Source organism: Scyliorhinus torazame, chromosome 6, assembly GCF_047496885.1.
Source record: "Scyliorhinus torazame isolate Kashiwa2021f chromosome 6, sScyTor2.1, whole genome shotgun sequence".
NCBI classification, from domain to species: Eukaryota; Metazoa; Chordata; class Chondrichthyes; order Carcharhiniformes; family Scyliorhinidae; genus Scyliorhinus; species Scyliorhinus torazame.
The window spans coordinates 19,690,870-19,717,789 of record NC_092712.1 but is presented as its reverse complement, the minus strand read 5'-3'; the positions used below and the strand labels follow the sequence as shown (position 1 = coordinate 19,717,789).

The following is a 26,920-nucleotide window of genomic DNA, read 5'->3' as shown; positions in this document are numbered from 1 at the left end:
ACCCTCCTGCACACATTGTACAAAACATGACCCATCTAATGTACTCGAACTATATCTTTTCCAGTCAATATTTGGAAAGTTAAAGCCTCCCATAATAACTACCCTGTTACTTTCGCTCTTATCCAGAATCATCTTCGCCATCCTTTCCTCTACATCCCTAGAACTATTTGGAGGCCTATAGAAAACCCCCAACAGGGTGACCTCTCCTTTCCTGTTTCTTACCTCAGCCCATACTACCTCGGAAGAAGAGTCCCCATCTAGCATCCTCTCCGCCACCGTAATACTGTTTTTGACTAGCAGCGCCACACCTCCCCCTCTTTTGCCTCCTTCTCTGAGCTTACTAAAACACCTAAAACCCGGAACCTGCAACAACCATTCCTGTCCCTGCTCTATCCATGTCTCCGAAATGGCCACAACATCGAAGTCCCAGGTACCAACCCATGCTGCCAGTTCCCCTACCTTATTTCGTATACTCCTGGCATTGAAGTAGACACACTTCAAACCACCTACCTGAACACTGGCCCCCTCCTGCGAAGTCAATTCTGTGCTCCTGACCTCTATACTCTCAAACTCTCGTACCCTAAAACTACAATCCAGGTTCCCATGCCCCTGCTGTATTAGTTTAAACCCCCCCAAAGATCATTAACAAATCTCCCCCCCCAGGATATTTGTGCCCCTCAGGTTCAGATGTAGACCATCCTGTCTGTAGAGGTCCCACCTTCCCCAGAAAGAGCCCCAGTTATCCAGAAATCTGAATCCCTCCCGCCTGCACCATCCCTGTAGCCACGTGTTTAATTGCTCTCTCTCCCTATTCCTCATCTCATTATCACGTGGCACGGGCAACAACCCAGAGATAACGACTATGTTTGTTCTCGTTCTGAGCTTCCATCCTAGCTCCCTGAAAGCCTGCCTGACATCCTTGTCCCCTTTCCTAACTATGTCGTTAGTGCCAATGTGGACCACGACTTGGGGCTGCTCCCCTTCAAGGACCCGGAAAACACGATCCGAGACATCACGTACCCTTGCACCTGGGAGGCAACATACCAAACGTGAGTCTTCACTATCCACAACTCCACCAATTTTTGTGTCGTCTGCGAACTTACTAATCAGACCAGCTACATTTCTTCCAAATCATTTATATACACCACGAACAACAAAGGCCACAGATCTGATCCCTGTGCAATCCTTCCATTCAGAAAAGCACCCTTGACTGCTACCCTCTGTCTTTTGTGCCCAAGCCAGTTCTGTATCCAACTTGCCAGCTCTCCTCTGATCCCATGTGACTTCACCTTTTGTACCAGTCTTGTACCATGAGGTACCTTGTCAAAGGCTGGTGAAAGCAGCATTGGGTGGTGGGGGTGCAGGGTTTAGGGTTGCGGGGTGTGGGATGATGGTGGGGCTGGTTTAGCACACTGGGCTAAATAGCTGGCTTTTAAAGCAGACCAAGGCAGGCCAGCAGCACGGTTCAATTCCCGTACCAGCCTTCCCGAACAGGCGCCGGAATGTGGCGACTAGGGGCTTTTCACAGTAACTTCATTTGAAGCCTACTTGTGGCAATAAACAATTTTCATTTCATTCATTCATTCATGCCAGTGACACGTAGGTGGTGACTCACCCGGGCTGCCCTGAGGTGGTCATGCAGCTTTTTTCCAGCCGGTCCACACAGTGGAGGCCATGCCGCTCACTGCCTCTGTCACTTACTGATTGACCTCAGCAGGTAGCAACCCCCTTCCCACCCGGGGGAACAAGGTGTCACGCCTCTCCTTCATGGTGCCCAGCTCTGTGACTGCGCACCTTGAAGCTACTCTTCGTGGTGCCACCTTCTTAGATGGAATGAGCCTGTCTGGGAGTGGAGTGCTTATATGCAGCTCCAGCTTCTCAAGCTCTCCAGTGAATCCCATGACAGCATGAGTTGGAATTTCACTGGTTGCAAATGGACCTGAGTGGGGAACACTCCCAATTCAGTGCCGGCGTCAGCACTTAGTCTTTCAAACGAAGAATCCAGCCCAGAGTCGCTTACCATGTAACACCATACGTCATGCCTCGGGTGATGGTATCCTCCAGTCCCACATTATAACCTTTGCTCGGTGAAGCATCTTTAATAATATTAATAATAATCTTTATTAGTGTCGCCAGTAGGCTTACATTAACACTGCAATGAAGTGACTGTGAAAATCCCCTCGTCACCACATTCTGGCGCCTGTTCGGGTACACAGAGGGAGAATTCAGAATGTCCAATTTTGGTACATTTCAATGGCACGCCGCCGGCGCACAACACAACAAATACTACTACACCCTTTTTTCAATCCTGACAGTGAGTTAGTGTGGCGGTTCTGTCATTCAGCTCGAAAACTGTGAGAAATGAACATTTTGTGTTGTTTTTACATGTATAAACTCTGGTTCACAATTAAGATGTCAACAATGAGGCCTGATGGGAAAATTAACATGTCAAGTTCTGAGTAAGCTATAGTGAGCGAGTTGTTGTAACTATGTACAAGGCTGACCTTCGGGGAAGAACGGGATGTACAATAACAGAAATTGCTAAGCAAGGGGGAAGATAGCAGGTGCAAGCAGGGGGCCTCATTCTTATCTTTAACTGACGGTCCAAGGATATACCAGTAGCTGACAGAAACCACTATGCAAGGGGGAGGCCAAATAAGGGATCACTGATAAGGGAACTGCCCTTTCTATAGTTTGTGGGATGTATTTCTCACGGATTGTTTCTCACGGATTGTATTTTCATGGATTGTATATAACAAAGTGATGCTGTGTGAATTCTTTGTGTCTGCCAATGTTGATGGGCTGCACCCGCTCTTGCAAGATCGATTGAATAAAATACTTCTTCAGAATTTGGCCAAGTGTAAATTATTATCAAGTGAGCGGTGTTTCTCACAAAAACCCAGGAGACAACCATTCAAATCCAAACATGGGGGATTTGAAAGCCGCTGTGGGTAACAGGGAACATGAATCCAACTCCTTCAGCGAGGGGAATCTTCCGTCCTTACCTGACTGAGGCTAGACGTGGAGACGGAGGCTAGACGTGGAGACGGTCCCACGCCGCAACATGGCTGACGCTACGAGGCGTCGTCAACAAATGGCGGCCTCGCCGGCGACGAGGAGAACAAACAAAACAATGCCGAATTCAGCATGGGCAACGGCAACCCCACCCAACCTTCTGAAAAATTATTTCAAATCTGAATCTCTCCAACCAACTCTGAACTGAAGCTTCCAAGTTAAACACAACAACGTCAAATTAAACAAGGGCACTGGCCACACTGCCCATCCCCCTCAATTTGAAGGGCTGCCGTTGGCGCCCGCGCGCCTCTTTCCCAACGGCGCATGCACCTGGCCACGGGCCGCCTGACGTCAGCGGGGCCGGCAGGTAGGGCCGCTGAGGAGTGCGCTTGCGCGGAAGGGCGGCGGGGAAGGCGCGGAAGGGCGGCGGGGAAGGCGCGGAAGGGCGGCGGGGGAGGGGAGGAATGAGCGGCTCTTTCCGCTTGGTCCCGGCGGGGAAGGAGAGAGGAGCCGCCCGTTTCTCCCTCACACACACGGCGCTGAAAGCATCGAGACCCCGCGATGGAGATGCGATTGCAGGTGAGGTCCCCGGGAGGGGGGAAGGGGGTCAGTCAGGTCAAGTCAAGTGTGGGCCCCTTGGGTAATAAGGCAGTGCAGAGCACACCTGTGCCCCACCTGCTGCACCTTTTCATGAGGTGCTTTCCCTTTCTCTCTCTCTCTCTCTGGGATGCTGAAGGTAGGGAATGGGAATCGTGCTGGCCATCGCTTTTCCCAACCTGCCTTGTTGAGAAAAGGGTGCGATGAAGCGAGCCCGACAACCGCAGACCGGTCGGTGTAAGATTTAGGTTTATTGTCACGCCTACCGAGGTACAGTGAAAAGTATTGTTCTGTGTGCGACTAACCTCTGCTGTGCGATAAAGCTTCGAGTGATGACGACTTGGGACAAACAGGAAAAATAGGCGTTAATCAAGAGAAGCCCGGATGAGGATTTGTTGAGGGCTGGTCATATTTTTTTTGATAAATTTAGAGTACCCAATTATTTTTGTCCAACTGAGGGACAGTTGAGCGTGGCCAATTCACTCAACTGGCACATCTTTGGGTCGTGGGGGTGAGACCCACTCAAACACGCTGAGAGTGTGCAAACTCCACATGCACAGTGACCTGGGCTCGAACCCTGGCCCTCGGCGCCGTGAGGCAGCAGTGCTAATCACTGCACCACCGTGCTGCCCAAACTAGTCGTGTTTAACTAACTTTGTGAATTCTCGTGTGTTGATTCAGGCTGCTGGTCCGGGGAGTACTTTGTTGCATATATCACAGACAGACTGGCTTCATCTTCGATTGCATCACTGTTCCTCAGCTCTGCCAGGTCAGCACGGTGGCATTGTGGATAGCACAATTGCTTCACAGCTCCAGGGTCCCAGGTTCGATTCCGGCTTGGGTCACTGTCTGTGCGGAGTCTGCACATCCTCCCCGTGTGTGCGTGGGTTTCCTCCGGGTGCTCCGGTTTCCTCCCACAGTCCAAAGATGTGCAGGTTAGGTGGATTGGCCATGATAAATTGCCCTTAGTGTCCAAAATTGCCCTTAGTGTTGGGTGGGGTTACTGGGTTATGGGGATAGGGTGGAGGTGTTGACCTTGGGTAGGGTGTTCTTTCCAAGTGCCGGTGCAGACTCGATGGGCCGTATGGCCTCCTGCACTGTAAATTCTATGATTCTATGACACCGCTTCCTCCGGCTGTTAGTTCTGATTTTCACCTTTGGTGTACATTGAGGTGCTGCGCCCCTGAGAGCATTTCTGCCATCTGGTCAATCATAGACTCTCTACAGTGCAGAAGGAGGCCATTTGGCCCATTGAGCCTGCACTGACCCTTTGAAACAGCACTCCACCCAAGCCCAATCCCCTGCCCTATCCCAGTGATCCCAACTAACCTTTGGACACTTGGGGGCAATTTAGCAGGATCAATCCACTTAACCTTCACATCTTTTGGACTGTTGGAGGAAACTGTAGCACCCGGAGGAAACCCATTCAGACATGGGGAAAATGTGCAAACTCCCCGCAGATAGTCACCCAAGTTCAGAATTGTGTTCCTTTCATGGAATGGTGGGTGTTGCCAGCAGTGCCAGCATTTTTATAATCTAATTTTTATAATCTTTATTATTGTCACAAGTAGGCTTACATTAACACTGCAATGAAGTTACTGTGAAAAACCCCAGTCCCCATTCCGGCTCCTGTTCAGGCGCACTGAGGGAGAATTCAGGCTCCTGTTCAGGCGCACTGAGGGAGAATTCAGAATGTCCAATTTGTTGCCCATCCCCAATTTCCTTTGAACTGAAATAGTTGTTCAACTATTTCAGGGAGGTGAGACTTGAGGCACGATTCTCTGGAACAATTTTGGTGTGGTAGCGAGTGGGAATTGCCGTGAGCTTCCACGGTGCTCGGCCCAGTGAAACCAGCAATGAAATTCAACGTTAATTGGTCCACTTAATGAGGCCTCATGGACTTCTCACTGCAAATAACGCCTTGACAGCTGATTCACCAGGACTGCGCTCGATTGCCCCCACTTACAGGACTGGCGAGAGATGCCAGACATAAGAATCCTCACCTCCTTCGAGGCACAGGCCGTGGAGGTGACTGGTGTTGCCGAGGACAGATCGGTCACCCGCACAAGCTGGCAGAAGCCGCAGAGGTGAGGCTCTACCAGGGGTCCTGTCAAACGTGAATAGTGAATGCCTTACTGACTGGCACATCCCTCCTGCTGACCACATGTTCATTCTCCTGCAGGTCCTCCAGATGACAGGTCTGGCCCCCTCTCCTGACTCCGAGGAGCACACCTCACAGGAGAGCTCCAAGGATGCCACTGTGGTCACGGCACCGCTGTCATCCCCACCCTCCACCAGTGCAGATACACAACCTTAGTGGTCAGGCTACTGGGGCACAATCTGGTGAGCACCACACTGCTGCTGATGTACATCAGGCGAAAGCAGTTGGAGAGCTGCTGTATCCCAGGACCCTGTGGGTCCCAGCTGAGCCTCTGGAAGTGGGTTACCCGGAGCTGATGGAGATGATAGGGTGCGGCCAGGGCATTGAGAGGGAGATGTTAGCATCACTCCAGGAGATCCATAGCTGCATGGGGAGGCCCAGAGACTATGGGCATAGGAGATGGCGCCTGCAATGAATGGCACCAAGGCCAACACTGCTAGGGTGGGCGACCGCAGTGGAGAGCCTGGTGCACGACATCGGCGCCATAATAATAATAATCTTTTGTCACAAGTAGGCTTACATTAACAGTGGAATTAAGTTACTGTGAAAACCCCCCCAGTCGCCACACTCTGCCGCCTGTTCGGGTACACAGAGGGAGAATTCAGAATGTCCAATTGACCTAAGAAGCAAGTCTTTTGAGATTTGAGAGAGGAAACCGGAGTACTCAGAGGAAACCCACGCAGACATGGGGATAACGTGCAGACTCCGCACAGACAGTGAACCCGGATCTCTGTTGCTGTGAAGCAACAGTGCTAACCACTGCTACCGTGCCGCCCATGTGAAGGAGTCCAAGGTGCCGTGCAGTCAGTGATGGCCATGGCTGAGGGTCTTGGCAGAATGTCTGACTCACTGGGGCATGTCACCCAGCACCAGGCCGACCATGATGGGGTTCTGTGGGACGTGTACCGCTCTTGGATGGGAATGACTGAGGTTGTGGAACTTGTCCCAATCACTGAGGAGCATCATCAAGGGCGTCAACATAATGGTGCACACCATGGTGAATCGCCAGAGCTGGCCGAGCCAGATAATACAGGGGCAGCCAGCATTTGAACCAACTGCCCCTCCATTCCAAGGTGAACCCCAGGGCCCTTTGGGCACCGATCAGGATAAGGGGTGCTGAGTGCCAGGCCAGACCCATTCCATGGAGTGGCGGCGGTGGCCGTCAGCTCTCCCGAGTTCCACCCCTCTGATCGCAGTCAACACATGGGATATTCCGGCCCCAGAGGACGGCCACCAGGGCATCCAGGGCCACAGGACGAGTTAAATAGCTGGCTGCCTCCACCTCTGATGTGCATCCTGGGGAAACACCAAGACGCTAGGAGGACAAGGCGTGTTGAGGATCACTGAGGGCACCGGGGTAGGAGGGGTGGCACCATCGGGAGTGGGATATTGTACAGCACATTAAACAACTTTTTGCACAGCCATTTTCCCTCACTTTCTTCCACAATGCGGGCTGATCCTCGGACCCTTTGCCCATCTCTCCAGGCATTCCCCCAACCCCCTTGGCGCTCACCCAGCCTCCAGCCATTGAAGCATCCCCAGAGCTGTGTCCCACCCCTGAGTGTTTGGATGTTGGCTGCTGCGTGTGTGGTGTGGCCTCCTGCAGTGTTCAGGCACAGTGTCCATGCATCAAGGAGTGATTGGGATGCTAGGCAATGACTCCCACATGCTACATAGCCCACCCACACACGGGAATCCACTTGCCATGTGTTAAGTATTCACAACCACGATTGCAAATTCCCTATTAGAACATACAGTGCAGAAGAGGCCATTTGGCCCATTGAGTCTGCACCAACCCACTTAAGCCCTCACTTCCACCCTATCCCCGGAACCCAATAAGCCCTCCTAACCTTTTTGGACACGAAGGGCAATTTTAGCATGGCCAATCTACCGAACCTGCACGTCTTTGGACTGTGGGAGGAAACCGGAGCACCCGGAGGAAACCCACGCAGACACGGGGAGAACGTGCAGACTCCACACAGACAGTGACCCAGCGGGGAATCAAACCTGGGACCCTGGTGTTGTGAAGCCACACTGCTAGCCACTTGTGCTACCATGCTACCCAAATTAGTGATAGCCTTTAGCCGCATGGCCAGAGGCCTCCGTAGTCGGTGGGGGTTATGGGTGATCGGTGGGGCAGACGGGCAGGGACAAGGGTTGCTCCCGGAATGGGGTTGGGATCCAGGAGTTGGCATGGTGGTGCTGTGAGCAATTGCCCCTCGGTTGCCCCCCCCAGTGCCACCCCCCATGGTGGCCCACCCCTGCGAAGGGTCGCACACCTACCGCCAAGCACTGGAGTGGCAATCACAGCACCCCTGGGCTCTTTGCCTGTGAGCAAAGATGGCTACTCACTTCCTCGGCTCCCCACAGAAGCCCTTCCGCCAGGTTCACGTTTTTAAAAAGAAGTACTAATCGGCGCCAGCGTGAACACTTGCTGGGGAGGCCGCTGAATGACGGGAGGCTGTTGGCTATGGGGTCGCTCTCGTTAATTGTACAGAATGGGGCTTATGAGTGGTGATAATTGGTTTCACGCTACGGCGAAATCCTGCTTTCGCCTACAGGAGTGGGCCGGTTGCATTGCAAACAGTTTGACGCCCAGCGCGGATTCTGTTTTTGGCCTCTCCTGCTATTCACCGGCCTTGTTACGCTTGAGTGACGCTTGAGCACCGAGGCCCTAAATCATGCCATTAATCACATTGCTGTGGGTCTGAAGTCACATGTAGGCCAGATTGGACAAGAACGGCAGATTTCCTTCCCTAAAGGAATTGGTGAACTGGATGGGTTTTCACAACAGTTGATAGATTAACAGTCACCATTACTGAGACTAGTTTTATTAATTGAATAAAATTTCTACCAGCTGCTGCAGTGGAATTCAGACACGTGTCCCCAGGGTTTTAGCCTGAGTCTCTGGATTATTATTTCAGTAACATTAGCACTGCACCATCATCTCCCTAATATCCTTAGCTAAAGGATTTTGATAGTTGTTAATCAACTCTGGTTGTGGATTGCTGGAGGTCAGTGCTGACCATGTCTAACTGTGCTGCACTCTCACTGCAAATTCTATCCCCCACCTATCTAACTGTCCAGCCTTTTTGAAATGAAATGAAAATCGCTTATTGTCACAAGTAGGCTTCAAATGAAGTTACTGTGAAAAGCCCCTAGTCGCCACATTCCGACGCCTGTTCGGGGAGGCTGGTACGGCTAGGGCACCAAGGGTGGTTCAGCTGTATAAGAGGGTGGAAGAGCAATAGTGATGTGAGTCAATAGGGGCATTGATAAACATGAATCCAAGATGGTGTGTTGCCTCTCTGGAGCCAGGGTCAACGATGGAGGGCTTTAGATTCTTCGGATGTTGGCACTGAGTCTGGGGCAGGTAAGACCTGTACAGGTGGGATGGGTTGCACCTGAACCAAGTTGGGTCAGATTTCCTTGTGGGGTATTTTTCTAATGCTGTTGGGGAAGATGTGAACCAACCCGGCAGGGATGTGGGAACTAGGACATACTGTTAGAGAGGAATACCATGGGGCACAAAACATTTGGAGAGTATGGTGGTACCAGGGTAGGAATTAAGTTGATGTGTGGTGTCAGAGTAAAGAAGACAGTAATAGAGTCTAGATTTGGGTTTATTGTCTCGTGTACCGAGGTACAGTGAAAAGTATTGTTCTGCGTACAGTTCAGACATTTCACTGCATACGTGAAAAAACATGGGACATGCGATAGATGCACAATGTGAACGCATAGACACAGACATCGGGTGTTCCTGTGTGGAAGAAGGATAAATAAGGCAAATTTCGGGAACCTTGGATAACGAGAGATACTGTAGGCCTCGTCAAAAAGAAAAAGGAGGCATTTGTCGGGGCTAGAAGGCTGGGAACAGACCAAGCCTGTGTGGAATATAAGGAAAGTAGGAAGGAACTTAAGCAAGGAGTCAGCAGGGCTAAAAGGGGTCACGAAAAGTCATTGGCAAATAGGGTTAATGAAAATCCCAAGGCTTTCTACACGTACATAAAAAGCAAGAGTGTAGCCAGGGAAAGGGTTGGCCCACTGAAGGACAGGGGAGGGAACCTATGTGTGGAGCCAGAGGAAATGGGTGAGGTACTAAATGAATACTTTGCATCAGTATTCACCAAAGAGAAGGAATTGGTGGATGTTTGAGTCTGGAGAAGGGTGTGTAGATAGCCTGGGTCACATTGAGATCCAAAAAGACGAGGTGTTGGGCGTCTTGAAAAATATTACGGTAGATAAGTCCCAGGGCCTGATGGGATCTACCCCAGAATTCTGAAGGAGGCTAGAGAGGAAATTGCTGAGGCCTTGACAGAAATCTTTGGATCCTCACTGTCTTCAGATGATGTCCCGGAGGACTGGAGAATAGCCAATGTTGTTCCTTTGTTTAAGAAGGGTAGCAAGGATAATCCAGGGAACTACAAGCCGGTGAGCCTTGCGTCAGTGGTAGGGAAATTACTGGAGAGAATTCTTTGAGACAGGATCTACTCCCATTTGGAAGCAAATGGACATATTAGCGAGAGGCAGCATGGTTTTGTGAAGGGGAGGTTGATAGAGTTTTTCGAAGAGGTCACAAAGATGATTGATGCAGGTAGGGCAGTGGATGTTGTCTATTTGGACTTCAGTAAGGCCTTTAACAAGGTCCCTCATGGTAGACTGGTACAAAAGGTGAAGTCACACGGGATAAGGGGTGAGCTGGCAAGATGGATACAGAACTGGCTAGGTCATAGAAGGCAGAGAGTAGCAATGGAAGGGTGCTTTTCTGATTGGAGGGCTGTGACTAGTGGTGTTCCGCAGGGATCAGTGCTGGGACCTTTGCTGTTCGTAGTATATATAAATGATTTGGAAGAAAATGTAACTGGTCTGATTAGTAAGTTTGCAGACAACACAAAGGTTGGTGGAATTGCGGATAGCGATGAGGACTATCGGAGGATACAGCAGGATTTAGATCGTTTGGAGACTTGGGCGGAGAGATGGCAGATGGAGTTTATCCGGACAAATGTGAGGTAATGCATTTTGGAAGGTCTATTGCAGGTAGGGAATATACAGTGAATGGTAGAACCCTCGAGAGTATTGAAAGTCGGAGAGATCTAGGTGTACAGGTCCACGGGTCACTGAAAGGGGCAACACAGGTGGAGAAGGTAATCAAGAAGGCATACGGCATGCTTGCCGTCATTGGCCGGGGCATTGAGTATAAGAATTAGCAAGTCATGTTGCAGTGGTATAGGATCTTAGTTAGGCCACACTTGGAATATAGTGTTCAATTCTGGTCACCACTCTACCAGAAGGATGTGTAGGGTGCAGAAGAGATTTACCAGGATGCTGCCTGGTATGGAGGGCATTAGCTATGAGGAGCAGCTGAATAAATTCGGTTTGTTCTCACTGGAACGTCAGAGGTTGAGGGGTGACCTGATAGAGGTCTACCAAATTATGAGGGGCATAGACAGAGTGGATAGTCAGAGGCTTTTTCCCAGGGTAGAGGGGTCAATTACTGGGGGGCATAGGTTTAAGGTGCGAGGGGCAAGATTTACAGGAGATGTACGAGGCAGGTTTTTTTTACAGAGGGTAGTGGGTGCCTGGAACTCGCTGCCGGAGGAGGTGGTGGAAGCAGGGACGAAAGTGACATTTAAGGGGCATCTTGACAAATACATGAATAGGATGGGAATAGAGGGATACGGACCCAGGATGTGTAGAAGATTTTAGTTTAGACGGGCAGCATGGTCGGCACAGGCTTGGAGGGCTGAAGTACAATGTGCTGTACTTTTCATTGTTCTTTGTTCCTGAAGCAGACAGAGCATAGTACTGGTCCGTAGAGAACATGTGGAGAAATCAGTTCAGTCCATAAGAGGGTCATTCACGAGTCTGGTAACAGTGGGGAAGAAGCTGTTTTTGAACCCGTTAGTGAATCTTCTGCCCAATGGAAGATGTTGGAAGAGAGAATAACCCAAGTGAGAGGGGTCTTTGATTATGCAGCCCGCTTTAGCAAGGCAGCAGGAGGTGTAGACAGAGTCCATGGATGGGAAGCTGGTTTGTGTGATGGGCTAGGCTGTGTTTATGACTCTAGTTTTTTATCTGAAAAGAGAACGTGCAAGGTCATAGGGAGTGCTGTTAGACATCCTGAATTCTCCCTCAGTGTACCGAACAGGCGCTGGGGTGTGTCGACTCGAGGATTTTCACAGTAACTTCATTGCAGTGTTAAATGTAAGCCTACTTGTGACAATAACAAATTATCAAGATTTTTATTATTAAGAAGGTGGAGAAATGATACAAGGTGTTGCTCATTTGGAGAGCCACTGTAGACAGGGTCGACTAAATGGCTACCTCCTAACAATCCTGTGATAACTTGCTTTTGATGAGGTGATGGAGAGAAATAAATGAAGTTAATCCTATTGCTGGGGGCTCTGTGGGCTAGACAGCTGGTTTGTGATGCAGAACAAGGCCAGCAGCACGGGTTCAATTCCCATACCGGCTGAGTTATTCATGAAGGCCCCGCTTTCTCAACTTTGCATCTCGCCGGAGGTGTGGTGATCCTCAGGGGAAAACAGCCTGCAGTCATCTGGGGCTACGGTGACTTTATGGCGACCTTACCTGCTGATGTGGTGGACTTCCAAAAGGCATTTAATAAGTGCCGCAAAGCAGACTTGTGAACAAAGTTAGAACTGGAATGGGTGGACAATTAGCAAGTAAAATTTAATCGGAGAAGTGTGAAGTGATTCACTTTGGTAGAAATAATGCAGCGACAATATAGAACAAAGGGTACAATTCTAAAGTAGGTGCAGCAGCAGAGGATGTATATGTGCATAAATCATTGAAAGTGGCAGTACGCCAAAGGGCAAGTAGGAACAGGGAACAGATAGCCCAAGTGGGGTGGGGGACAAGGGTGAAGAAAAAACAGATCAATGGAATAAATGAAAATAAATTGATAAAAAGTGGCAGGTCAGGTTGAGACAAGGGTTAATAAAGTATGCGGCTTTATCAGTAGGGGTATAGAGTACAAAAGAAAGGAAGTTATGATAACCCTGTGGACAACACTGGTTCAGCCTCAACTGGAGTATTGGATCCAGCTCTGAGGACCACACTTTAGGAAGGGTGTGAAGACATTTGAGAGGGTTCAGATAGGTTTCCCAAGAATGGTTCCAGGGATGAGAAACTTCAGTTACATCGATTGGAGAAGTTAGGAGCATTCTTAGAGAAAAGAAGATTGAGAAAATATTTGATAGAGACATTCAAACTCCTGAGCGGTCTGGACAGAGTAGATGGGAGAAGATATTTGCATTGGTGGAAGGATCACGAGCCAGACAGCACAGATTCAAACTAATTGGCAAAAGAAACAATGGCAACATAAGGAAAAGCTTTTTAATGCAGCAAGTGGCTGAGATCTGGAATGCACTGCCTGACAGCATGGTGGAGGCAGAGTCTATTGAGGCTTTCGAAAGGGAGTTAGATCATTAAATGAAAAGGAAGAAATACAGGGCTTTGGGGAAAAAGGCAACGAAGCAGCACCATGTAAATTGATGCTTCTGAGGAGACATGATGGGCCAGGTGGCCCCATCCTGTGCTGTAACCATTTAATGATTCATTTATTCTCTTATTGTCAGTTGTGACTCATTAGGCTGCATTCCGCCTCTGAGTCAGAAGGTGTCATATCCGTACTTGATTTACTAATCCTCCCTGTATTAGGTTAATTAAATAAAGTGGCTTTAACATTTTTTTTATCATAACCTTCTAACCTTAGCTCCTGGGCAAATGTTATATTTGTGTTCCTTAACTTGTCAGGTCTATAATGGGATTTGCCTGGTGAGTTTTAGGCAACAGTCCATTTAGGCAGGGGAGTAAATGCCACGTGGTGAATGAGTCAAGTGGCTCTGAATTTTAAAGTCAAGAGATTCAGATGAATGAACACTGGACATGCGTGTGATTACATCACATTTTAAACCTCTCCAAACCATTCATTTGATGGAAGATGAAGACTTGTTTTCAGTATTCATGTTCCCTTTCAGTCTTGCTCAGCTCCGAGACTAGTTATTGTGTAGGTCCTGTACATTTTTTTTATATACAGAAAGGAGTAAAACCCAAAGGGAATCCAGAACATAGGAGCTGCAGCGGCTGAGATCCAGTTTGGGCTGCAGCATAGTTGCATTTGTAGGGACTTAAAGGGTTAGGATAGTTGGCCAAAGATGTTGGAGGAGGAGGATGACTAGTCAGTGTTAATTGTGGGATTGCCTTCACTCTGGGATAATTCTGGGCATGGCTAAAGGGAGGGAAAACAGGTTGGGATTGTGGAAGATGTTCCAGCCAAAGCTTTCTGCTGGAAAATCAGGTTGAATCCAGTTTACATTCCTCTCGGATGTAGCAGTTAAAATGGTGGAACTGAGAAAAATGAGCTTTACAAACCAGCCCGTAGTTAAAGGTTTCACAATTGCTGTCAGGGAGGGAAGAGAATACTGTTGGGATTCCTACTCTCGCTATCCAAGTATCTGAGCTTCCACCTAACCTGCTGATGTTCATTGCTGAGAATGAATGCATTAAAGGAAGAACTTGCATTTATATAGCACCTTTTGTGACCTCTGGCATCCCAAAGTTCTTGACCACCAAGGAAGGTCTTTTGAAATGTAGTTTTTGTTTCATCCAGCCACAATAGAGATGGTCACTCACGCGGCCAGTATTTATTGTCCATCCCTAATTACCCATGAGAAGATGGTAGTGAGCCACATTTATGAACCTCTGCAGTCCATGTTATGTAGCTGCACCCAGAGTGCTGTTAGGTTAAAATCTTGAAATTCTCTCCCTAAAGGTAATTAAAGAAAAGCTATGTAGTTCCAGGATTGGATGGTTTATGACTTGGTGGAGAACTTGTAGGTATGCCATGTGCTTACTGTCCTTGTTCTTGTCACAGGTTTGGAAGGTGCTGTTGAAGAAGCCTTAGTGAGTTGGTGCATTACATCTTGTAGATTGTACATCTGTACTGCAGCAAGCGCGACAGCCAATTTTCACACAGCGAGGTGCCACAAACCACATTGAGATAAATGGGCAGATTTTTTGTGTGAATATTAGTTGAAGGATAAATATTGGCCTGGATACGAGGGTGAACTTCCTTGTTTTTCTTCATAGTGCCACAGGATGCTTACTTTCACTTGAGAAGGGAGGGAGAGCCTCAGGGGCTGGTTTAGCACACTGGGCTAAATCGCTGGCTTTTAAAGCAGACCAAGGCAGGCCAGCAGCACGGTTCAATTCCCGTACCAGCCTCCCCGAACAGGCGCCGGAATGTGGCGACTAGGGGCTTTTCACAGTAACTTCATTGAAGCCTACTTGTGACAATAAGCGATTTTCATTTCATTTTCATCTTTCGTCTGAAAGATGGGCCCAAGGTTTACTGTGTTCCTTCCATTTTAAGAACGGATGCCAAAATTGCAGATGTTTGTTTTATTGCAGGTCACAAGAGGGCAAAGAGAAGACACATTCCACAGCAACCGTTCTGGATGTGAGGTCTCCTGGAATATAATGGAATGCAGCATAATGCATAACAAAATGCAATGATAAATGACTGGCTCCTGCCCACCAAAACGATTGAGTGAATCTCTAGCATATTCACTGCCTGGGAAGATTAGGTTTTGACTTTTACTTTGTAAAAATGGTTTTACGTGAATCTCCTTTTCCCAATGCCTGTGTCCATGGTTTACACACTGCAGCCTGGGCCTTGATCTTCCCCTGTTTCTGGTCACTGGATCACATGGTAGCTTCTTTTAAGCCAACGACCTATGAGCAGCAACAAAAACAAGAGCAAGAATGCTACCTTTGGCCACTGAAGGTTTTCTTCAGATTCCTTCTGTGTCTGACTCTGCTGACAGTTTCTGTGCCATTGGCACTAATTGGATTTATCGTTTGGGCACCTCTACAAGCAGTAAGAAGGCCTTTTAGTTACTCTCGTGTGAAGAACCCAAAGATAGATATCCAGAAGGACTGGACTGGATGTGGAGAGGGTAAAGGGTTTAGCTTCGTGGAGGCGAACTTGTGCTTCCTGCCCAACTGCTTGGCCCGTTTTAACAACCTGTCTCAGACCCAAAGGAGAGCTGCTCAGATTGCTGCTCATATCTGTGACTCTGTTAACCGACCAAGGATTAAAGTTTGTGTGGACTCTCCGACAAGTGTAAGTGCCAGCTTGCAGAGCAGAAATAGCCCCTTGGCCACCGTCAAACAAGAATCCAACTATTTCAGCGTGACGAAACCACATGGACCCGGAGCGTCCGTTCTGGCAGTAAACCACCTACACTACATCGATAGTTCAGAGGAGAGCAGCGAAGTCGAAAATGTGCATGAATGTTTGGGTGCATGTCAAACCAACAAGGATCCTTTGAATCTTACAGTTGTTGAAGAAAGCAACCTGATAAGTGTCGTAGATGAGATACCAGCTAGCCAGACCAGTGGGCAGAAAGTTCTGTCACCCACCTCTTTGAAGAGCCTTGGTAGACCTCGACAAAAGCGAAAGAGGAAAGACAATCTGCCTGCGGAGATATCTCCGCTATTTCCTGCCGATATGGCCTTTGTATGCCTCTTGGAAGTGTTCGAGAAACGAGCGGCAGCCAAACTAAAGCAGCTCCTTCAACCAGCTTTTGGACATATCCTTTATGATGTTGGTGTGTACGGCTTCCATGGCTGTTGTGAATTTAAATTCCTCAACAGTGGTATCTTCCTTGCCAGCCGATATCCCATTTTGGATGCCAAGTTTTACTGTTTCCCCAGGACCCGAGGGGAAGATTCCTTGGCTGCTAAAGGTCTCTTGTGTGTCAAGGTAAGGAAGGATTTATTTTCCTGAAGGAATTTTCACGTGCATGGTTGTTGCAATGTGTGTAATGATTGGAGCTCCGCTGTGGCTCAGTGAATAGCGCGCTCTCCTCCTGAGTTGTGAGTTCATGCATTACCCCAGAGCACAAAAATCTAGGTCAACCCCCTTCAGTGGAGTAATGACGTACTTCCGCACAGAAGTCTATACAACACGCACCTGTTCAAATGTTGTTGAGGTAGTTAAAGAGGCTTATGGAATCTTTTTCTTTTATAGCTGATGCATAGAATAAAAGAACAGGGAGGTTATGCTGGAACTATATAAACCATTAGTTAGGCCACTACTTGAGAACTGTGTGCAAGTTCTGATCACCTCATTACAGAACGAATATAATTGTATTAGAGAGGTTACAGAGGAGATTTACGAGGATGTTGCCAGGATTGGGAAATTGTGGGACTTTGGTTGCGACAAGTAGGAGAAGATCGCACATAAGGCGGCGCCCGCCATGGTCTTTGTTTTTTGGACTTTTTAAACCTGGTTCCCGGCGGTTTTGATTATCAAAACCAGCCCATCATCTGGAGCGGCGAAAATTTATCCATCTATGAAGAAGGTTGATGACTAGAAGATTACTAGGGTTAATCCTTTGGCAGAGCCAGAAAGCCTGGGCGGCACAGTAGCATGCGGTGAGCACTGTTGCTTCACAGCACCAGGGACCCGGGTTCGATTCCCAGCTTGGGTCACTGTCTATGCGGAGTCTCCACGTTCCCCCCGTGTCTGCGTGGGTTTCCTCCGGGTGCTCTGGTTTCCTCCCTCCAGTCCCGAAAAACGTGTTGTTAAGCAAATTGGACATTCTGAATTCTCTGTGTACCCGAACAGGCGCTGGAATGTGGTGATTAGGGGATTTTCACAGTAACTTCATTGCAGTGTTGGTGTAAGCCTACTTGTGACAATAATAAAGATTATTATTATTATTATTAAACCCACAAAGCTCAGCAGGAGGGAAGGTGGCAGACCTGGTTTGAATGTGGCTGTTCATGGGGTGATGGCGCAAGTGTTTGATAAACAGTTTGCGAAGCATTGTTTCATAAATTTTAGAGTACCCAATTTTTTTCCAATTAAGGGGCAATTTAGCATGGCCAATCCACCTACCCTGCACAACTTTGGGTTGTGGGGGCGAAACTCATGAAAATACAGGGAGAATGTGCAAACTCCACATGGACAGTGAACCAGAGCCGGGATCAAACCTGGGACTTTGTCGCCGTGAGACGGCAGTGCTAACCACTGCGCCACCGTGCTGCCCTGTTGTTTATCCTGACTGATTGTGGTCCATGGGTCAGGAAGTCGAGCATCCAGTTGCAGAGGGGTGAGCCAAGTCCCACGGTTTGGAGCTTTGTGATTAACTTGGCTGGGATTATTGTGTTGAAGGCGAAGCTATAGTTAATGAATAGGATTCTGATGTAGGAGTCCTTGTTGTTGAGATGCGCCAGGGATGAGTGTAGGGTCAGGAAGATGGGATCTGCTGTGGACCGGCTGTGGCGGTATGTGAATTGCAGTGGATCAAGGCATTCTGGGAGTATGGAGTTGATGTGCCTCATAACCAACCTCTCAAATCACTTCATAATGATCAATGTCAAGACCACCAGACCATAGTCGTTGAGGCACGTTGCCTGGTTCTTCTTTGGCACCGGTATGATGGTGGCATTCTTGAAGCATATGGGGACCCCAGAATGGAGTAGGGAGAGGTTGAAGATGTCCGTGAACACATCTGCTAGCTGGTTCTCACAGGATCTGAGTGCACGGCCAGGAACCCCTTCCGCTCCCTCACTTTCTGAGGGTTTACTTTCTGAGGGTTTACTTTCTGAGGGTTTACTTTCTGAGGGTTTACTTTCTGAGGGTTTACTTTCTGAGGGTTTACTTTCTGAGGGTTTACTTTCTGAGGGTTTACTTTCTGAGGGTTTACTTTCTGAGGGTTTACTTTCTGAGGGTTTACTTTCTGAGGGTTTACTTTCTGAGGGTTTACTTTCTGAGGGTTTACTTTCTGAGGGTTTACTTTCTGAGGGTTTACTTTCTGAGGGTTTACTTTCTGAGGGTTTACTTTCTGAGGGTTTACTTTCTGAGGGTTTACTTTCTGAGGGTTTACTTTCTGAGGGTTTACTTTCTGAGGGTTTACTTTCTGAGGGTTTACTTTCTGAGGGTTTACTTTCTGAGGGTTTACTTTCTGAGGGTTTACTTTCTGAGGGTTTACTTTCTGAGGGTTTACTTTCTGAGGGTTTACTTTCTGAGGGTTTACTTTCTGAGGGTTTACTTTCTGAGGGTTTACTTTCTGAGGGTTTACTTTCTGAGGGTTTACTTTCTGAGGGTTTACTTTCTGAGGGTTTACTTTCTGAGGGTTTACTTTCTGAGGGTTTACTTTCTGAGGGTTTACTTTCTGAGGGTTTACTTTCTGAGGGTTTACTTTCTGAGGGTTTACTTTCTGAGGGTTTACTTTCTGAGGGTTTACTTTCTGAGGGTTTACTTTCTGAGGGTTTACTTTCTGAGGGTTTACTTTCTGAGGGTTTACTTTCTGAGGGTTTACTTTCTGAGGGTTTACTTTCTGAGGGTTTACTTTCTGAGGGTTTACTTTCTGAGGGTTTACTTTCTGAGGGTTTACTTTCTGAGGGTTTACTTTCTGAGGGTTTACTTTCTGAGGGTTTACTTTCTGAGGGTTTACTTTCTGAGGGTTTACTTTCTGAGGGTTTACTTTCTGAGGGTTTACTTTCTGAGGGTTTACTTTCTGAGGGTTTACTTTCTGAGGGTTTACTTTCTGAGGGTTTACTTTCTGAGGGTTTACTTTGAGGGTTTACTTTCTGAGGGTTTACTTTCTGAGGGTTTACTTTCTGAGGGTTTACTTTCTGAGGGTTTACTTTCTGAGGGTTTACTTTCTGAGGGTTTACTTTCTGAGGGTTTACTTTCTGAGGGTTTACTTTCTGAGGGTTTACTTTCTGAGGGTTTACTTTCTGAGGGTTTACTTTCTGAGGGTTTACTTTCTGAGGGTTTACTTTCTGAGGGTTTACTTTCTGAGGGTTTACTTTCTGAGGGTTTACTTTCTGAGGGTTTACTTTCTGAGGGTTTACTTTCTGAGGGTTTACTTTCTGAGGGTTTACTTTCTGAGGGTTTACTTTCAAGAAGGCCAATCTGACTTTGGAAGCTGTGACGGTGGTTATGGGTGTGTCCGAGGCTGCTGGGGCAGTTGACAGCGGTTTGATGCTTTCCTGCTTGAACCGAGCATAGAATGCAAGGTGCAAGGAGTTCATCAGGCCCACCGAGTACTCCTCCCACCGAAGTCTCGGGCAAATGAGCCACGGTGGGAGGTGATTGTTGGATTCCACAGTTTCCAGGAGAAGGAGTGGGATTTACAATTGGCTAAAGTGAATTGGGACTCTGGGTGGGAAGGACGCATCATCAAAATATACCAAGATGTCGGAGCAGAGTTGGCAAAGCGGCGTGCGGCTTTTAATAAGGCAAAGTCAACGCTATTCAGGGAGTGGAGTCAGGTTTGGAGTGGTGTACCCAGCCAGGCTGAGTGACATCCAGTCGAAAACTTCATTTTTTTCAATACGCCTGTGGAGGCGGAGGCTTTTGTCAAGGAGCATGGACTTGGACTTGATTAAATGGATTTGATTGGAACTTTAGTGGGGACGGTTGGAAGGGGATTGGTGGTTTGAGCGTTTTTTTTCTAAGGTGGAGTAAACTTTAATAAAAATATTTACAAAAAAACAAATTGGGAAATTGCCGCTGTGAGGAAAGATTGGATAGACTGGGGTTGTTCACCTTGGAACAGAGGAAGCAGAGGGGAGATTTGATTGTACAAAATTGTTTGGGGCCTAAGTCGAGTGGATGTGAAGGGCCTATTTACTTTAGCAGAGTGATCAGTGGGGCACTGATTTAAAATGATTGGTAGAAAGATTAGAGGAGAGATGAGGAAAAGGTTTTTCACCTAGGGGATTGTGGGAGTCTGGAACTCTGCCTGAAAGGGTAGTAGAGGCAGAAACCTTCAACTCATTGAAAAGGTGTCTGGATTTGCACCTCCAGTGCTGTAACCTGCAGGGCTATGGACCAAATGCTGGGAAGCACAATTAGGCTGAGGGGAGGGGCTCATTTTACTGCCAGTGCGGATGCGATGGACTGAATGGCCTCTTTCTGTGCTGCAAACTTTCCATGATTCTATATCCCAACTTTTAAGGTGTGCTGTAGTTGGATGTTAGAATACCCAAGTCTTAAAATAATTCTCCGCTTGACCCTTGAACTTCTGTTAATGAGGTAACTATTGTTTTTTTTGGTTTGATCTGCAGGATGATCCCAGGATTTAGGTGTAAGGCGGCTACTGTTTATGATGTGAGTTAATGACTTGGAATTTGAGGGGGGTGCAGGGCACAGTTCAGATATTTGCAATTCCTGTACCGGCCTCTCCGAACTGGCACCGGAATGTGGCGACTTGGGGCTTTTCACAGTAACTTCATTGATGCCTACTTGTGACAATAAGCGATTATTATTATTATTATTATTATTATTATTATTATTATTATTATTATTATTATAATTGACATGAAGACTTAGAAGTGTAGCAACCAGTGAGGAATGTAGCAATAGACTTCAAGAGGACATAGATTGGCTGAAATGGGCAAACATGTGGCATTCAAACAGAAAAGTGAGATTTGCATTTTGATCTGAAGAATGAGGCAAGACAACACAAGCTAAATGGTAGAATTTTAAAGGTGTTTGCATGGAACCCTATGAAACTGGCTGGGCAATTTATCAAAAGCAACTAATAAAGCAAATAATGGCTGGGCTTTACAAAGAGAGACGTTGAATGCAAAGCTAGGTGAAGGCTTTAATGACAATACACAAAAGATTACTAGAGTGGTCCCAAGGCTGGGGATTACAGTGACGTTGATAGACTGGAGAAACTGGCATTCCCTTTAGGCAGGATTTGATAGTTATTTAAATTGTGGTTTAACCATAGAATCCCTACTCTGCAGGAGGCCATTCAGTCCATTGAATCTGCACCAGCCCTCCAAAGGAGCACTTAACCTTGGCTCGCCCCCTGCCCTCTTCCCACAACCCCAATTAAACTGCACATCTTTGGGCTGTGGCAGGAAACCAAAGCACCCGGAGGAAATACACGCAGACATGGGAAGAACGTACAAACTCCACAGTCACCCAAGGCCAGAATCGAAGCTGGGTCCCTGGTGCTGTGAAGAAGTAATGCTAACCACTGTGCCACCGTAGAGAGAGTAAAAACTGTTTCCAAATACTGAAGGCCCATACGAGAGGGCATAGGTTTAAAGTGATCTGCAAAATAACCAAGATGACATAAGGATTTGAGAATTAGGAACAGGAATAAGCTATATGATCACTACTTAGCCATGCAATAACCAAATTTTCACCTCGTCGCATCTTTTCCATAACCTTGATTTTTCTAGATTCCTAAAATCTATCTATTTCAACTTTGGAAGAGCAGCACCGTGGTTAACACTGTTGCTTCACAGAGCCAGGGTCCCAGGTTTGATTCCCGGCTTGGGTCACTGTCTGTGCGGAGTCTGCACGTTCTCCACGTACCTGCGTGGGTTTCCTCCGGGTGCTCCGGTTTCCTCCCACATGTCCCGAAAGACATGCTGTTAGGTGAATTGGGCATTCTGAATTCTCCCTCGGTGGACCCGAACAGGCGCCGGATGCGTGGCGACTCGGGGCTTGTCACAGTAACTTCATTGCCGTGTTAATGTAAGCCTTGGTGTCCACCTAACCTGCACATCTTTGGACTGTGGGAGGAAACCGAGGCACCCAGAGGAACCCACGCAGACTCTGGGAGAACGTGCAGACTCCGCACAGACAGTGACCCAAGCCGGGAATCGAACCTTCAACCCTGGCGCTGTGAAGCAACAGCGCGAACAGCTGTGTTACCATGCTGCCCGTAGGAGTAAAGAATTAATGGGATAGGGAGCAGTCCGAACTGTTCTTCTAAAGAACTCAATATCCTCCTTTTGTGCAGCTCTATTCTATCAAATGACCTTGGGGCATTGGAGACATGGTGTCATTTATATGTGATCCCAAATAGGCAGGTATGGCTAATGTGGAGATCTGTACCAAAGTACACAGATGTAGACAGGCTTGCAGAATGGAATGATAAGTGAAATTCAGTGTAGAAATGTGAGGTGAGTCATTTCGGATAACGAGGCTACTTAATCTTTAGAAGTTGAGAAATTAACTATTGGTGAATTTGGAGAGCAGGAGCAACACAATAGCTGCAAAGTCTTGACAATCAAAATTGCACCAGAGAAGAAATGAGTCATGGCAACAAAAGTGGTGTTTGACTTGAAATTGCTGAATTAATGTTGTTGCCAAGCCCTTTGAATTAATTATTGCAGAAAACCAATTTCCAAGCAATGCTGAATATCTATTAATCTGTATAAATATGACTGTTTATACATTGAGAATGATTAATTGCTTTCTTGCCCAATGGGGAGTGAATGAAACTCCTGCCATTCTAGACACGGGCCTTCCTGCCCTTCCTTCCCACCTTTAAGCCCTGATCCTTGGTACCCTCCACTTGCCTGGATGAGTGCAGCTCCAACAATGCTCGAAGTGCAAAGCAGCTCACTTGATTGGCACCGCATCCATAAGCATTCACTTTCCCCACCACCGACACACAGCTGTAGCACCATCTACATTCTACAAGATGAAATGCAGGAATTCACCAAGGCCCCTTCAGCAGCACCTCTACCACCTAAAAGGACAAGGACAGCAGACACATAGGACCACTGCCAACAGCACGTTTCCCTCAAAGCCACATACCCGAAAGACATGTTGTTCGGTAATTTGGACATTCTGAATTCTCCCTCCGTGTACCCGAACAGGCGCCGGAATGCGGCGACTTGGGGCTTTTCACAGTAACTTTATTGCAGGGTTAATGTGAGCCGACTTGTGACAATAAAGATCATTATTATTATTACCATCCTGACTTGGAAATATATCACCGTTCCTTCACAGTCCTGGAGCACACTGGTTAGCACTGCTGCTTCACAGCACCAGGGACCCCGGGTTCAATTCCCGCCTTGGGTAACTGTACGGATGTTTGCACATTCTCCCCGTGTCTAGAAAAAATGAAATGAAAATCGCTTATTGTCACAAGTAGGCTTCAAATGAAGTTGCTGTGAAAAGCCCCTAGTCGCCACATTCCGGCGCCTGTTCGGGGAGGCTGGAACAGGAATCGAACCCGCGCTGCTGGCCTGCCTTGGTCTGCTTCAAAGCCAGCGACTTAGCCCAATGTACTAAACCAGCCCCTAAACCAATGTCTGCATGGGTTTCCTCCGGGTGCTCCGGTTCTCTTTCCGCCCCCCCCCCCCATGTCTGAAGATGTGCCATGCTAAATTTACCCTTGGTGTCCAAAGATGTGCAAGTTAAATAAGCTTATGGGGATATGGTGGGGGAGTGAGCCTAGGTAGGGTGCTCTTTCGGAGGGCTGGTGCAGACTTGATGGGCCAAATGGCCACCTTCTACACTGTAGGAATTCTATGAATAGCACTGTGGACACCACATAGACGAGCTGTTCAAGAAGGAAACTCACTGCCACCTTCTTGAGGGACATTGCGGATGGACAATAAATGCTGCCTAACCAGACAAAAAGGCCTCTTAATCACATCAGCAGCCATTCAATTGGATTTGATTTATTGTCACGTGTACCGAAGTACAGACCGATCATTCCATACATGAAAAAACATAGGACATACATAATATAAATTCTTAGGTGGGCAGCACAGTGGCTAGCACTGTTGCTTTGCAGCGCCAGGGTCCCAGGTTCGATTCCCGGCTTGGGTCACTGTCTGCAGAGTCTGCATGTTCTTTCCGTGTCTGCGTGGGTTCCCTCCGGGTGCTCCGGTTTCCTCACACAAGTCCTGAAAGAAGTGCTTGTTAGGTAATTTGGACATTCTGAATTCTCCCTCACTGTACCCGATCATGCGCTGGAGTGTGGCGACTAGGGGCTTATCACAGTAACTGCATTGCAGTGTTAATGTAAAGCTACTTGTGACAAGAATAAAGATTATTATTAGACACCGGCATCGGGCGAAGCATACGGAGTGTAGTACTACTCAGTAGAGAAGATGCGTGAAGAGATTAGTTCAGTTCATAAGAGGGTCATTCAGGAGTCTGGTAACAGCGGGGAAGAAGCTGTTTTTGAACCTGTTAGTGCATGTTCTCAGACTTTTGTATCTACTGCCTGATGGAAGAAGCAGGAAGAGAGAATAGCCCGGGTAGGAGGATGGAACAGTAAGTCTCATACTACCTCCTCCAACCCTGCTCCAATTGATACTGGGTGATATATTTGATAGTGCTATATACAGAGTGTAGATTATTCTTTCAAATCCCAGTCCTGCCACCCCTCTCTAGAGCATGGTTTGGAATATAGAATCCTGTACCATACAATGAGGCCAATTAGCCATTGTGTCCATGCCAGCTCTGTTATCCATTTAGTCCCACTCCATTGCTCTTTTCCTCTTAGCCCTGTAAGTATTTTCCCTCCAGGTATTTGGGGTGGCAGTGGCACAGTGGTATTGTCGCTGGTCTCATAGTCCACACTAATGCTCTGGTGACCCAGGTTCGAATCCCACCACAGCAGATGTTTTATTAAATTTAATTCCACCATCTGGAATTAGACATCTAATGATGACCATGAAACCATTGTCGTACAAAACCATCTGGTTTGCTAATGTCATTTAGGAAAGGAAATCTGCCCCTTCTCGTCTACATGTGACTCTTGAATGCCCTTTGAAGTGACCGAGCAAGCCACTCCGTTGTATCCGACTGCTACAAAGGAATAAAACGGGAATTAATGCAGGCGTTCCTCAGGATAGTGTCCGAAGCAACTTGGCCCTTCACAAAATCACAAACATGTTACAGCACAGAATGTCATTCAGCCCATCATGTCTGTACTGACTCTCCAAATGGGCATTTTGACTTAGTGCCAGTATTTGCCTTTTCCCCGTACCCCTTCACGTTTTTCCTGTTCAAAAGATCACCTTATGCACTCTTGACTCGCCTTAATTGGACCTGCCTCCACCACACTTCCAAGCCGTGCATTCCAGACCCCAAACAATTGTATGAAAAAGTTTTCTCACATCATGTTTGCTTCTTGTGGTATTATCAGGTATTGCAGCACCCGAGAGGCTGAAGTTCCATTGGTCAAACCTGGGGGTTTACCATTGGCTGTATACTATGTAGCTCCGCCCAGATAGGCGGGGTATAAGAATCGGTGCCGTCCCAGCAGCCCTCATTCTGTACCTGAGCTGCTGGGGAACAGTTCTAGTCTATTAAAGCCTTCGGTTATGCTTTAACCTTGTCTTTGCAGTAATTGATCGTGCATCACTTCTTTTGCAAATCACTTAAAATCTGTGCCCTCTCACTCTTGAGGAAGAGTTTCTCCCATTCTGCTCTGTCCGGCCCCATCGTCTGCTCTGTCCGGCCCCATCGTCTGCTCTGTCCGGCCCCATCGTCTGCTCTGTCCGGCCCCATCGTCTGCTCTGTCCGGCCCCATCGTCTGCTCTGTCCGGCCCCATCGTCTGCTCTGTCCGGCCCCATCGTCTGCTCTGTCCGGCCCCATCGTCTGCTCTGTCCGGCCCCATCGTCTGCTCTGTCCGGCCCCATCGTCTGCTCTGTCCGGCCCCATCGTCTGCTCTGTCCGGCCCCATCGTCTGCTCTGTCCGGCCCCATCGTCTGCTCTGTCCGGCCCCATCGTCTGCTCTGTCCGGCCCCATCGTCTGCTCTGTCCGGCCCCATCGTCTGCTCTGTCCGGCCCCATCGTCTGCTCTGTCCGGCCCCATCGTCTGCTCTGTCCGGCCCCATCGTCTGCTCTGTCCGGCCCCATCGTCTGCTCTGTCCGGCCCCATCGTCTGCTCTGTCCGGCCCCATCGTCTGCTCTGTCCGGCCCCATCGTCTGCTCTGTCCGGCCCCATCGTCTGCTCTGTCCGGCCCCATCGCCTGCTCTGTCCGGCCCCATCGCCTGCTCTGTCCGGCCGCTCCGCCTGGCCCCTCCGCCCGGCCCCCCCTCCCGCCGCTTGGCCCTGTCGCTCCGTGTGTCCCCCCCCCCCTCCGGCTGCTCTGTCCAGACCCCGTCTTCTCTGTCCAGCTATCTCATGATTTTGAAAACCTCTTTCTAATCTCCTTTTGGCCTTTGTCCCTCCAAGGAGGTCAGTCCCAAAACTCCAACGAAAGAGAAATTGCTGGAAAATCTCAGTCGGTCTGGCAGCATCTGAAGGGAGAGAAAAGAGTTAACGTTTCGAGTCCAGTGCCTCTTTGTCAAAGCTTCAATCAGTTCTTTTCGTAGGAATGCA

General features: G+C 48.1%; 1 protein-coding gene across 1 annotated transcript in view; it reads left to right on the top strand.

Moving 5' to 3' along the window:
* The first annotated feature begins 3,465 nt into the window (after positions 1–3,465).
* Positions 3,466–26,920, top strand: part of smpd5 (sphingomyelin phosphodiesterase 5) — a 41,113-nt gene continuing 17,658 nt past the window's right edge. The window contains exons 1-2 of the mRNA XM_072507999.1: positions 3,466–3,594; positions 15,209–16,565. Coding sequence (XP_072364100.1) covers positions 15,408–16,565 — 1,158 coding nt within the window. The 5' untranslated portion in view covers positions 3,466–3,594; positions 15,209–15,407. The remainder of the gene's footprint in view (positions 3,595–15,208; positions 16,566–26,920) is intronic.